Source organism: Mustela erminea, chromosome 8 (genome assembly GCF_009829155.1).
Source record: "Mustela erminea isolate mMusErm1 chromosome 8, mMusErm1.Pri, whole genome shotgun sequence".
In the NCBI taxonomy this organism is placed as follows: domain Eukaryota; kingdom Metazoa; phylum Chordata; class Mammalia; order Carnivora; family Mustelidae; genus Mustela; species Mustela erminea.
In genome coordinates this window covers 73,967,251-73,980,801 of record NC_045621.1, presented here as the reverse complement: position 1 = coordinate 73,980,801, position 13,551 = coordinate 73,967,251, and the positions used below count along the sequence as shown (strand labels likewise).

The following is a 13,551-nucleotide window of genomic DNA, read 5'->3' as shown; positions in this document are numbered from 1 at the left end:
GAGGATATTAATGTGGGAATTATCAGCATATAAATGTTATTTAAAGGCATGGGACCAGACGAACTCATCCAAGCCCAAAGAGTACTAATTTAGAAGAAAAGAGCCTTTGGAAAACTGAACCCCAGGTCACTCCTAAATTTAGAAGGCAAGAAGCAGAAGGAGGGCAGCAGAACTGTTGTGTCTGAGGAAAGAATAGAAAAAGGCATTTCAAGAAGGAAGTGGTTGCCTTTGTAAAATGCAACTGAGAGACCCAAATTAGGTAAAGACTGAGAATTTGCTAAGAGCAGGAAGGACAAAATCCTGATGAGAATGGGTTAACAAGGGAATGGGAAATAGGAGATAGAATGAGTATAGAGTATTCCTTTAAGGGACAGCCTTGGTCTTGAGTGCAGTTCTGTTTTTTAATATAAGATACTGCACCTTATTTGTATGCTGGTAGAAATAATCCAATTAAGAAGAATGAATTGATGATGGGAGAGAAAAGATAAGTGCAAGGGCAAAGCCTTGTGTAGGTAATAGAAGACAAAGAGTGCAAGTTAAGTGGCTACTTTAGAACCAGGGACAGTTCATCTGCTATTTTAGTGGGGAGGGTGAAGCACAAGGCTGCAGAAAAGAGGGAGGGTCATAGGTTTGTCGGAGAGAAAATGAAGTTAGAGTTTTGGCTGGGAACGAAGAGAGGGAAAGGGAGTTGGAGATTTAAGGAGTGAAAAAAACAATCATGAGAGTGGGAAAATGCATTGACTAGAGAAATAGGATTGCTGAAGGTCTATTTGAGGTTATTTATATACTTTATATACTTTTATGTGGAGAGAGTCTATATATTTACATACACTATAACTTTAAAAAGACACCTGTTCACATCATTGTTATTATCCAGCCATATTGCTGCTCTGGTGTAGGTATACAGTAGGCAGAGATACCAGGTCTGAGGTCTTGACAGGTGGACTGGAAAAGGAAGATGCAGGGCATGAGTATGGGTTATGCTCTGGGAGGTGATTATAGCCTCTGATCAAAGACAGAAGTGAGGATGTGAGACTCTTTCGTGCTGGGCCATGAAACAAGCAGGTCAGTGGATTGGGTAGTCTCATGGAGCTGTAGGAGTGAGTTGTCCTTAAGAGTGTGACCAAGAGAGTCAGTAGCTGGTGGTTAGAGAATGAGATTCTTGAAGCTTTGGGAGCTGTATGGTAATACATGATTACGACAAGAATTTACATGTGTTGGAGTAGGTAGCTGATTTGGGGTAGGGACAGGATGGTTGCAAGTGAGGGAGGGAATCAGGAGACAGAGTTAATAAGAGTACTGCAAGGATGTGTACATGGTGGGAGTCAGTGGAAACGCTGACCCAGAGCAGAGGGCCGTGACCATTGCCAAACTCCCTGGAAGAAGGTGCTTAATGGGAAAGGTTTGGAAGGATGTTATCCAACAGCATGCACTTTAAAGGAGATGTAGGTTTTAAGAGAAAGATAGAAGAAATGATCTGGTAATAATTTTCTCTGAGGATGGACAGGTTTCAGGTTGAACAGGAAAGGAAAGGAACCATTTAGATACAAAGATGAAGATACAGGATAGATACTGACGTTGATAAGAGTGAGTTCCGGGAGTCATGTGGAAGGATTTGGGGGTTGGGGACTTCTCATCCTCACTTTAAGTAATTCTGCCTTACAGAATTATCATATATGTTACTTAATTTATCTGGAAGAATTATAAAATGTGGTGCGGTTCTTCAGGAGCCAATTTGATCCTTAATGTATAACATGTGTGTTACAGGAATGGTTTGCAGTGTATGTGGAACTTAATCAGCAAATTGCAGCACTCTTAAATGCTGGGGACGAGGAAGATCTTGTGGAACTGAAGTCACTGCAGCAACAACTTAGTGATGTTTGCTATCGACAGGCCAGTCAACTGGAATTTAGGCAGAATCTCTTACAAGCAGCTCTTGAATTTCATGGTGTTGCCCAAGATGTAAGTTTCTACTCTGATTGCTTTTCTGTTCTTCAAATGATCTGAACACTTATCTGCACATAAATTTTGCAGGTTTGCATGTCTCCTAATTATTTTTCTGGAAAAATAAAATAATTTAGTCATGGGCAGATGATAAAAGTCTTCGATTTTTTAAAAAATTTTCTTTTCATTTTTAAGCCATTTTGCATGCAACTAAACATTTTTTGTCTAAATAGTGTTTGAACTTAGATATATTTCATTTTGATCATTTCTCTATTTATGCTTTATAACCTAGATTGCAATGGACGTTTGAGTACTTTCCTACATTCTGCTTACCTGGATATAAATCTTTGTCTTCCTGGTGCATGCCTCTATGTGTTCTGTCTTTTCAGATAACATGTATTCTGATTATTCGCCCTTGTCTTTTAACAGCAAAGACTTTTTCAAGTGTAATTGTGATAACCTCATTAGATATAAACCTCATTAATCATTAAACACTTTAGATGCTGATCACATCAGGGTTATCTCTTTGGTGTCCCTCTGCTTTAGTTGTCTCAGCAGTTGGATGGCTTATTAGGGATGTTGTGCGTAGATGTAGCACCAGCTGATGGAGCATCGATTCAGCAGACTTTAAAACTGCTTGAAGAGAAGCTGAAAAGTGTTGGTAAGCAGATTTTAACAATGCTGAAACATAAGGTTCTTTTTTTAGAAATATCATTACTATGGTTAGAGAAGTCAACTTACACTGAGCTAATTATAATTATTTATAGGAAACACAGGAAAAATTAGTATAAAATAGGTTTTATTCCCTTGAAGGGTGTAATACATGGTAAAATTACTATTTTTCATTGATGGTCTGTCACCCTTCCTTCATTGGGCCTTTAGCCTTTCTTCTTTACCCAGGTATATCTATAGGTGCTATGTCTTGCATATACTACGAACAGTTATTTGTAGTGCATGCATAAGCTGTAATTAGCTGTGAAGTGTTCTGTGGTAAATCCTGTATGCCCCAAAACTGTGTTTTATGCAGTGATTTTGGTTGTTGCTATATCCTAACCTTGTGAATAAATAGTTGGTTTGGTTCTGTGCATTTGTTTCTCCAAATTGGGAATATTGCCAAGGTTACCTACTCTCCCAAGGGGAGGATGATCCCATTTCACTTGACACTTCACATTTTACTACAGTAGGAAGGAAGTACAGTGAATTTCCCTAGGTCATGACTGGAGAGGAGATAGTGGATGTACAAAAGGGAAGAAAGGGTTGTTCTGGGTAGGATAGGAGGGCAAAGGGGAATGGAGGTAAGGAAGCAGAAACCTAAGACAGACTTAGTAGAAAATGGTGACACATGATTGAACCAAATTAATCAATTATTGAAAAGGATTTGAGGGAATGTGCTTGAAAAATCATGTTTGTATGGGCATTTGTTTGCAGCCTTTGTTATTTTAACACATGATAGGCATAATACGTATTTTGTATTTAATTTGCCAAATGCAGTTTATTTCAAAGGATCAGAAGCTTTCTAGAACCATACTTCTCCTTTAAAAAAGAAAGGAATTCCTGTGTGCTTGTTGGTTTGGGGTACTGTAAATCTATCCTAAATGTTCCCTCTCATTAGGTATAAACTGGAAGATGCCTGAACTCAAAATATTCAGCATCCTTTTTCAATGATACTGCATTGCTTGAATGCTTTGAAGTCTTGTAACTCTTAAACATTATCTTGAACAAAATGTTTGGCGTGTTCTCTTAAAAATTGGACTACATAGAAGCACAAAGGAAATAAACTGAAAAATATTACTAATCAAAATAGAACTTCTCACATTTTCTTCCTGCTTTCAGTTTTCAAAAATAAGTATCATCAGTGGAAATTCACCTTTTGGAAATTATCTTTAGGCAGAATTTGGTGTGAGAGGGAGCTCAGTTTGAACCACGTTTAAATGGGTTTATTCCTTGAAGTGTTCAGAGAACCTCCTCCCAAGGTAGTTTAACATATAAAGCTATCAGTGCGTAGAACCCGAGTACAGTATCTGCTGGGGGGATTTCCTTGAGGGAGGGAAAGCACCTCCTTTGTTTAAGAGATTAAATCTAGGAACTTTTGTTTTAGATGTAGGATTACAAGGTTTGCGTGAAAAAGGTCAAGGACTTCTGGATCAGATCTCCAATCAGGCATCCTGGGCCTATGGAAAGGATGTAACCATTGAAAATAAAGAAAATGTGGACCACATACAAGGAGTGATGGAAGATATGCAGCTTAGGAAACAAAGGCAAAGTTTGGCTGTTAATGTTAATTTTTGCTAAAATGACATAATAAAATGAGAAGTGATATAATTTATGTTTTCCATACAAAATAGAAGTTCTAACCTGTTAATATAGAAGGCTTGTAGTAAGTTTTGGTGAATGTAGTTTTTGTATATAATTGTACTAACAAATTGTGACAGTTTGTTCAACTAATGGTACTTTTCCCCTTTTTAATTTAGTGGTAAAATTTTAGTTACACACAAGTACTTTGTATTCCATATTTCTACTATAGCCTATGACCCTTTCATGTTTTAAGAAAACCCTTTTTGGAGAATTTTGATTTTCTGTTTTCATTTGGTTTAGAGTTGCTATTAAATATGTCATCTACTTTCATCAGTTTCTTCATCTACAGTTCTCACAAATTGTCACACTATCATTGTACTCATATGTGCTCTGAAAGGATTAGATAGTGGACTCTGGGCAAGGGGCTATTTAGTTTTATTTCATATAGAGTCAGGAATTTAAAAGATTCTTTGAAAATTCAATTTGCAGTAGCACCTGAGAGAACATTACAAAGTAAAGTATTAATATATGAAAGTATATACAGTATAGCATGGTTTATGAAATTTTTGGACACTTAAAAATTTTAGGATATCAACAAAACCTCACAGAAACTATTTCTACATTACAGAGAAAATACTCATTAGTGAGGAATTCCTTCTAACCTCACATGCAAACTTACCCATTTCATTATTTTATTCTAATCACATGCAAACTTACCCATTTCATTATTTTATTCTAATCACAAAGGATGCTGTAGCTCTGTATTTAATAAGTCACGTACCCTCATGTCTTCCCTGTCTACTCTCATTCTCTACTCTGATCTCTGCCTCTCATTTAAATGCTTAAATCTCTCATTAAAAAAAAAAAAAATCACACACATGCATATACTTTCCTCCTCAACTCTTTCTTTGTCTCTTCTAGCCCTAGAATTCTCCTTCCTGACAGCTAAGTCATTTGAAGGTCTAATCTATACTCATACTATTTCCTAACTGCCTCCCATTAACTTTTCAACCCTCCTCAGTCTGACTTCTACCCTATTTCACTGGATTTGCTCTTACTGATATCATCTGTGACTTTGTAATTATCATGTAATAAATGCTTGATCTCCCTCAAAATCCAGGGAGTATTTTTGGTCTTCACATTGCTTGATCACGCTGAATAGCATTGGAAAGTTTCTTCGTGAAACTTTCTGACAACCTTGTCTTCTGAAAACACCCTCATGATCCCAATAATCTGTTTCTTCTTAGTCTTCTTCACTGGTTTTTTTGTCCTCTAGCTAATTTCTCTGCTTTCAGGGTTTGAGGCCCAGTCGTTTTAGTCTATGTGTTCTCTCTGGATGGTTTCACTACTTGAATGACTTTATTTGGTTGTAATTGAGTATTTATGGTTCTGACCCAGACTCCTGTCCTATGCTTTGGACCCATAACTATACTTGGCCTACTTAGTATCTCTAGGTGGGTGCCGCACACATTCCTCAAACCTAGTATGTCCAGATACTTGATCTTCTTTTATTCATTTATTTCACAGACAGAGATCACAAGTCAGACGAGATAACAAGTAGGCAGAGAGGCAGGCAGAGAGAGACGGGGAAGCAGGCTCCCTGCTAAGCAGAGAGCCTGATACGGGGCTCGATTCCAGGACCCTGGGATCACGACCTGAGCCGAAGGTAGAGGCTTTAACCCACTGAGCCACCCAGGTGCCCCTTGATCTTCTCTTTTAATATCTTATCTAGGTTAAAGTTAGTATCAGGTACCAAATTTGGGATTTATCCTAAAATCCATACTCCTCCTCACCCCATATAGCCCGATCAAATATTTTAAGTTCTGCTGTCTCTGAGTCCTGAAATTTTCTATTTAAAATCTTCTCTTTTATCTGCCTCTGGCCTTGATCCTCTCTAGTCTGTTGTACATGAGAATAATCGTTGTAAAGTGCATATCTAATCATAAGACCCCACTTCATGATTTCCTCTTTTCTCCGATGAAGTTCAGTCTCCTTGAAATAGTGTAGGAGATTCTTCATAATTCAATCCCATATAATCTTATGTCCTGCAATTTTTACAGACACAGTTGTTCACTTTCTTGAATGCATCGTGCTGTTTCATGAATCTATGACTTAGAATACTACTTTCTTCATTTTCTTCTTGCTGGATTCTTAAAGACTTGGGGATACTTATTTTTGGAAGGTTTTTTAGATTTGTAGGACATATTAATTACTTGTTCCTCCCTGCTCCCATAGAACTCTTTACATAGCTCCATAGTAGCCCTCACCACGTTGTTTGTTTAGAACTCTGCTGCCAAAAATGGAACCAACATAATAGTTGAGACCATGAAGCACATTATTTGACACCTGACAGTATGCATTAAATATATCTATGATATCATCTTCATCATTAAAATGTCTTACATTGTTTAGCTTCAGATTTTAAAAATACTTCTAATCATCACTTCCTTTTAGTCCCTTGTAGGATAACTGTAACCAGATTCATTTTAGTACTATATTAATAGGCTTTTATAAAGGGCGCTCTTTATAAAAAATAGCCTTTTGACAATGATTTCTGTATTATTATTCACCTTCTTTAAGAACACTGACTGTCATGGAGCTCAGTGCCTTCTGGGTAACTGATCATTAGTGTTTGAGGTTGTAGTGAGTTCACTCTTCCTCTAAAATACATGAAATTGCATGAGGACAAAGCGAATAGATCAGAGCTGAGGTAGCTAAAGTCACCTTGAAAGTTCAGTCGTCCATTATATAGGACAGACCACACTAAAATTTTGAAGTACTCTGAATTGTGTCTCTCTACACCCAGAGATCAAGAGTTGTTTTGTTTTTTTTTTTTCCTTTGGAACATAGATGGAGTGGGTTTTTTTGTTTGTTCTTTTTTTAAAAAAATTCAAAATTAGATATTACTTTGGGTGATGAAATATAATGAAAAGTGTTAACTTTTTTTGCTTATTTTCAAGATTTATTAAAATGCCCTTTCAAAAAAAACTCAGATTATGTTTGAGAGATTCAATACCAATAATTCATGTATTGCAGGTCAGTCTTTACACTGCTATAAAAGTTATGTTTTCCATGAATATTCCATAATTTTTTATTTTTCTATTGTACACTTACATTGTTTGCTGTCTTTTTAAAATTTAAATTCAGTTAATTAACATGGTGTATTATTAGTTTTAGAGGTAGAGGTCAGTGACTCATCCAACATATATAATACCAAGTGCTTATTACATCATGTGCCTTCCTTAACACCCAGTTACGCCATCCCATCACCTCCCCTCCTTCAGCGACTCTCATTTTGTTTCCTATGATTTGTTTCCTCTTCTAGGGGCACCTGAGTGGCTCAGTGGGTTGAGCCTCTGCCTTCAGCTCAAGTCATGATCTCGGTGTCCTGGGATTGAGTCCCGTATCGGGCTCTCTGCTTGGCGGGGAGCCTGCTTCCTCCTCTCTCTCTCTGCCTGTCTCTCTGCCTACTTGTGATCTCACTCTGTCAAATAAATAAATAAAATCTTAAAAAAAAAAAACAAAACTCTCTTCTAGTTTATCTCCCTCCCTGATTTCATCTTGTTTAATTTTTCCCTTCCCTCTCTTATGATCCTCTATTTTGTTTCTTAAATTCCACATATGAGTGAGATCGTATGATACTTGTCTTTCTCTGACTGACTTATTTTGCTTAGCATGATGCCCTTTAGTTCCATTCACATAATTATAAATGGCAAGATTTCATTTTTTGATAGCTGAATAGTAGCCCATTCTTTTTTTTTATTCTTTTTTTTTAATTGTGTTATGTTAGTCACCATAAAGTACATCATTAGTTTTGACACAGTGTTCCAAGATTCTTTGTCCATTCTATAGATACAGATAGATAGATAGATATCTATAGATAGATACCATATCTTATTTATCCATTCATCTGTCGATAGACATTTGAGCTCTTTCCATAGTTTGGCTATTGTGCACTTTGCTGCTTCAATAAATATTGCTTCAATAAATATTGAAGTGCAGGTGCCCCTTCATATCATTACATTTTTATCTTTGGGATAAGTACCTAGTAGTGTAGTTACTAGGTCATAGGGTAGGTCTATTTTCAAATTTTTGAGGAACCTCCATACTATTCTCCAGAGTGGCTATACCAGCTTGCATCCCTACCAGCAGTGTAAGAGGGCTCCCCTTTCTCCGCATCCTGGACAATTTTAGCCATTCTACCAGTGTGAGGGTGGTCTCTCATTGTGGTTTTGAATTGTATTTCCCTGATGATGAGTGATGTTGAGCATCTTTTCACGTGTCTGTTGGCCATCTGGATGTCTTCTTTGGAGAAATGCCTATTAATGTCTTCTGCCCATTTCTTAACTGGATTTTTTGTTCTTTGGGTGTTGAGTTTGATAAGTTCTTTATAGATTTTGGATAAATCTTTATCTGATATGTCTTTTGCATTTATCTTCTCCCATTCTGTAGGTTGCCTTTTGGTTTTGTCAACTGTTTTCTTTGCTGTACAGAAGCTTCTTATCTTGATAAAGTCCCAAAAGTTCATTTTTGCTTTTGTTTCCCTTGCCTTTGGAGAGGTAACTAGCAAGAATTTGCTGTAGCCAAGGTCGAAGAGGTTGCTACCTGTGTTCTTCTCTAGGATTTTTAATGGATTCGTGTCTACATTTAGGTCTTTCATCCATTTTGAGTCTATTTTTGTGTATGGTTTAAAGAAATGGTCCAGTTTCATTCTTCTGCATGTGGCTTTCCAATTTTCCCAGCACCATTTGTTGAAGAGACTGTCTTTTTTCCATTGTTGTTCCTGCTTTGTTGAAGATGAGCTGACCATAGAGTTGAGGGGACATTTCTGGGTTATCTATTCTTTCCGTTGATCTATGTGTCTGCTTTTGTGCCAATATCATACTATCTTGATGACTATAATTTTGTAATAGAGGTTGAAGTGGAATTGTGATGCCGCCACTTTTGGTTTTCTTTTTCAGTGTTCCTTTGGCCATTTGGGGTCTTTTCTGGTTCCATACAAATTTTAGGATTATTTGTTCCAGCTCTGTGATGGTATTTTGATAGGGATTGCTTTGGATGTATACATTCTTCTAGGTAGGATAGACATTTTTTTTTTTTTTTTTTTGGTTTTTAGGTAGGATAGACATTTTAACAATATTTTTTTCTTCCAACCCATGAACATGGTATGTTTTTCCATTTCTTTGAGTCTTCCTCGATTTCTTTCATTTGCCTCTTTGGTTTATTCCTACGTATCTTACGGTTTTTGGTGCAATTTTAAATGGGATTGACTCCTTAATTCTCTTTCTTCTGTCTCATTGTTAGTGTATAGAAATACAACTGATTTCTGTGCGTTGGTTTTATATCCTGCCACTTTGCTGAATTCCTATATGAGTTCTAGCAATTTTGGGGATGGAGTCTAGGGTTTTCCACATAGAGTATCATGTCATCTGCAGAATCAGAATTTGACTTCTTTGCCATGTCAGAAGCCTTTTATGTCTTTTTGTTGTCAGATTGCTGAGGCTAGGACTTGTAGTACTACGTTGAACAGCAGTGGTGAGGGTGGACATCCCAATTGTGTTCCTGACCTTAAGGGAAAGGCTCTCAGTTTTTTCCCCGTTTAGGATGATATTCACTGTGGGCTTTTCATAGATGGCTTTTATGATATTTAGTATGTTGCCACTATCTCTACACTGTGAAGAGTTTTAATCAAGAAAGGATGCTGTATTTATTCAAATGCTTTTTCTGCCTCTATTGAGAGGCTCGTATGATTCCTGTCCTTTCTTTTATTAATGTAGTGTATCACGTTGATTGATTTGTGGATGTTGAACCAATTTGCAGCCCAGGAATAAATCCCACTTCGTTGTGGGGAATGATTCTTTTATTTTTTTTTTTAAAGATTTTGCTTATTTATTTTTTCAAGAGAGAGAGAGCATGAGCTGGGGAAGAGGCAGACTCCCCGTTGGGCAGGGAACCCATCGTGGGGCTCAATCCCAGGTTCCTGGGATCATTACCTGAGCTGAAGGCAGACACTTAACCTGCTGAGCCACCCAAATACCCCAGAATGATCTTTTTAAAAATGTACTGTTGGATCCTATTGGCTAGTATCTTGGTGAGAATTTTGGCATCCATGTTCATCAGGGATATTGGTCTATAATTCTCCTTTTTGGTGGACTCTTTGTCTGGTTTTAGGATCAAGGTTGCCGCCCTCATAGAAAGAGTTTGGAAGTTTTCCTTCCATTGCTGTTTTTTGAAACAACTTCAGAAGTGTAAGTATTTTTCTTTAAAAGTTTCGTAGAATTCCCCAGGGAAACCATCCAGCCCTGGACTCCTGTTTGTTGGGAGATTTTTGATTATTGCTTCAATTTCCTTGCTGGTTATGGGTCTGTTCAGGTTTTCTATTTCTTACTGTTTCAGTTTTGGTAGTTTATACATTTAGGAATACATCTGTTTCTTCTGGAATGCCCAATTTGTTGTCATATAGTTGCTCATAATATGTTCTTATAATTGTTTGTATTTCTTTGGTGTTGGTTGTGATCTCTCCTCTTTCATTCATGATTTTATTAGTTTGGGTCTTTTTTCTTTTGAATAAGTCTGGCCAGGGGCTTATTGATCCTACTAATTCTTTCAAAGTACTAGCTCCTAGTTTTGTTGCTCTGTTCTACTATTCTTTTGGTTTCTATTTCATTGATTTCTGCTCTAATCTTTATTAATTCTCTTCTCCTGTTGGGTTTAGGCTTTCTTTGCTGTTATTTCTCCAGCTCTTTAATTGTAAGGTTAGGTTGTGTTTTGAGACCTTTCTTGTTTCTTGAGAAGGGCTTGTATTGCTATATATTTCTCTTAGGACAGCCGTTGTTGCATCCCGAAGGTTTTAAACAGTAGTGTTTTCATTTTCATTTATTTCCATGAATTTTTTGAATTCTTCAATTTCCTGTTGACCCATTTCATTCTTTGGTAGAATGCTCTTTAACCTCTGTGTATTTGAATTCTTTCTAAATTTTCTCTTGTAATTGAGTTCAAGTTTCAAAGCATTATGGTCTGAAAATATGCAGAGAATAATCCCAGTCTTTTGGTACCTGTTGAGACCTGATTTGTGACCCAGGATGTGATCTATTCTGGGGAATGTTCCATGTGCACTCAAGAAGAATGTGTAAGTTGTTGCTTTAGGATGGAATGTTGTGAATATATCTGTGAATCCACCTGTTCCAGTGTGTCATTCAAAGCCTATGTTTCCTTGTTGATCTTCTGCTTAAATAAGCTGTCCATTGCAATGAGTGGGCTGTTGAAGTCCTCTAATATTATTGTATTATTATCAATGTGTTTCTTTAATTTTGTTACTGGTTTATGTAATTAGCTGCTCTCAAGTTAGTAGCATAAGTATTTGTACAATTGTTAGATATTCTTGTTGGATAGATCCTTTAATTATGATATAGTATCTTTCCTCAACGTTTTTATTTTGTTTTATTTCCTTGGCGCATCATTGTCAAAATTATTATTTAAGAAACTTCGTATGTTTATCTTTGAGGCTTGTTTAATGCTAACTGGCAATGGAGATTTCTTTGGGTTTTAGTGTACTACTTTGTTGATGCTTTGCTTCAGTATTTCACAGAATCCATTCTGTCCTCAGGGGTTTGTAATTAGGAATCTTTCAGGTATTTTGAAGTTTTGAAGTATTTTGATGTAATATAGATATCCTTAAAATTCTTACAAATCAATACAAAGTAGTTGGAAGTCTCCATGGTGTATAAGATTAAGTATTTTAGTATACTATAAAACATGCATGCCAGATGATGATGTTAAAATAATTATTAATGAAACTGAAATGATGTTCTGCCTTATGTTTTTGTTTATTAGATGTGAAGACATGGTGGATGTGCGAAGGTTAAAGATGCTTCAAATGGTGCAGTTGTTTAAATGTGAAGAAGATGCTGCCCAGGTAAAAGATCAGTCAGGCACATGATGTAGTTGTCTTCTCTTAAAAGACTGATTTCACCTAACTGTTAAAAAAGTTTACTTTTCATGGTCCTAAGAAAGTAAATGTGTTAAGTCAAATTCTAGTTTATCTTATTAAAATAACAAAGTGTTTTTAAATTTCCAGTTATTTTACTGGTCTCATATGACTCATCTTCTTAATGAAATCCTCTATTAAGTGAGAAATTGGGATTATTTATTATTTATTATTATTGACTTGTTAGTTACATGCTAAGATTAAGGCTGGTTTAAGCACAATGCTTTTTTAACTTGCAAGAGGGTTTTTCAACTAGAAAAACTATATGCTGTCTTTGTGTAATTTTCATCAGAGAACATCAGTGCAGCTTGACCTAGAGGAACTTTATGATTTTAAATAAGAACATAAATCTGTAATGAGATTCCACACAATCTTTTTTTTTAATTTAAGTTCAATTAACTAATATATAGTATATTATTAGTTTCAGAGGTAGAGTTCAGTGATTCATCAGTCTTCTGTAATACCAGTGCTTGGACATTAAGGAAAACACACGATCTATTAATATGAATCATGTGCTATTAATTTTTAAAAAGTGCTTCTCTTTAATATATCTTGTTCTTAGATTTTAAAAGTTTTGAGGGGGTGGAAAGATCATTAATTCATGTAGCTTTCTTAAATGAAATAAGCTATTAAGGATTTGCGTTATAACTAATAGATTAATTAATCATATGGTAGTAATTTTTCTTTTGATAAACATGTTGTTTTGATATAATAAGAGTTATGGATCCAGCGTCACTCTTCTTTATTTTTTTATTTAGGCAGTAGAATGGCTAAGTGAACTTCTGGATGCCCTGCTTAAGACCCACATCAGATTGGGTGATGATGCTCAGGAAACGAAAGTTTTACTAGAAAAGCATAGAAAATTTGTTGATGTTGCACAGGTGCAGAACTGGTTATCTTCCTTTTCTACAAGCTCAGTGTTTGAATAGCTTTCTGCATGATTATAATGTAACTTAACCCTCCAAGCCCAAGAAGGTTAGTTATATTATTCCAGAAATATCACAGAACTTAGAAAATGTCAGCTGGTGCATCAAAAGCAGGCTGCATAAACTTGAGAGGGTTTATGTTTTCCTGAATACAGGTTCTGTATGCTCCCTCTGATTTGTTTTAGATTATGCCATTTTTTAGGCAATCCATCTGTTCACTCACGAAAGTGAATAAGAAATAGAGGAGTTAATAGCGGTATAGTAAAAACCCCAGTTTCTCTATTTCACCAGTGTTAGTATAACAATGCAGATTTTGTGTGTGTGTTTGTGTGTGTTAAAAGTATCTTTATTTATTTTCCCTAATAATTGAGTTTTCTGCATGGGATATAAAGTGCCCTT

General features: G+C 36.1%; 1 protein-coding gene across 6 annotated transcripts in view; it reads left to right on the top strand.

Moving 5' to 3' along the window:
* The window catches only part of SESTD1 (SEC14 and spectrin domain containing 1), a 166,319-nt gene that overhangs the window by 123,670 nt on the left and 29,098 nt on the right, over nt 1–13,551 (top strand). For all 6 annotated transcript variants that reach the window (XM_032356090.1, XM_032356089.1, XM_032356091.1 and 3 more), the window contains 5 exons: nt 1,768–1,962; nt 2,491–2,605; nt 4,043–4,202; nt 12,073–12,154; nt 12,985–13,107. In XM_032356090.1, coding sequence (XP_032211981.1) covers nt 1,768–1,962; nt 2,491–2,605; nt 4,043–4,202; nt 12,073–12,154; nt 12,985–13,107 — 675 coding nt within the window. The remainder of the gene's footprint in view (nt 1–1,767; nt 1,963–2,490; nt 2,606–4,042; nt 4,203–12,072; nt 12,155–12,984; nt 13,108–13,551) is intronic.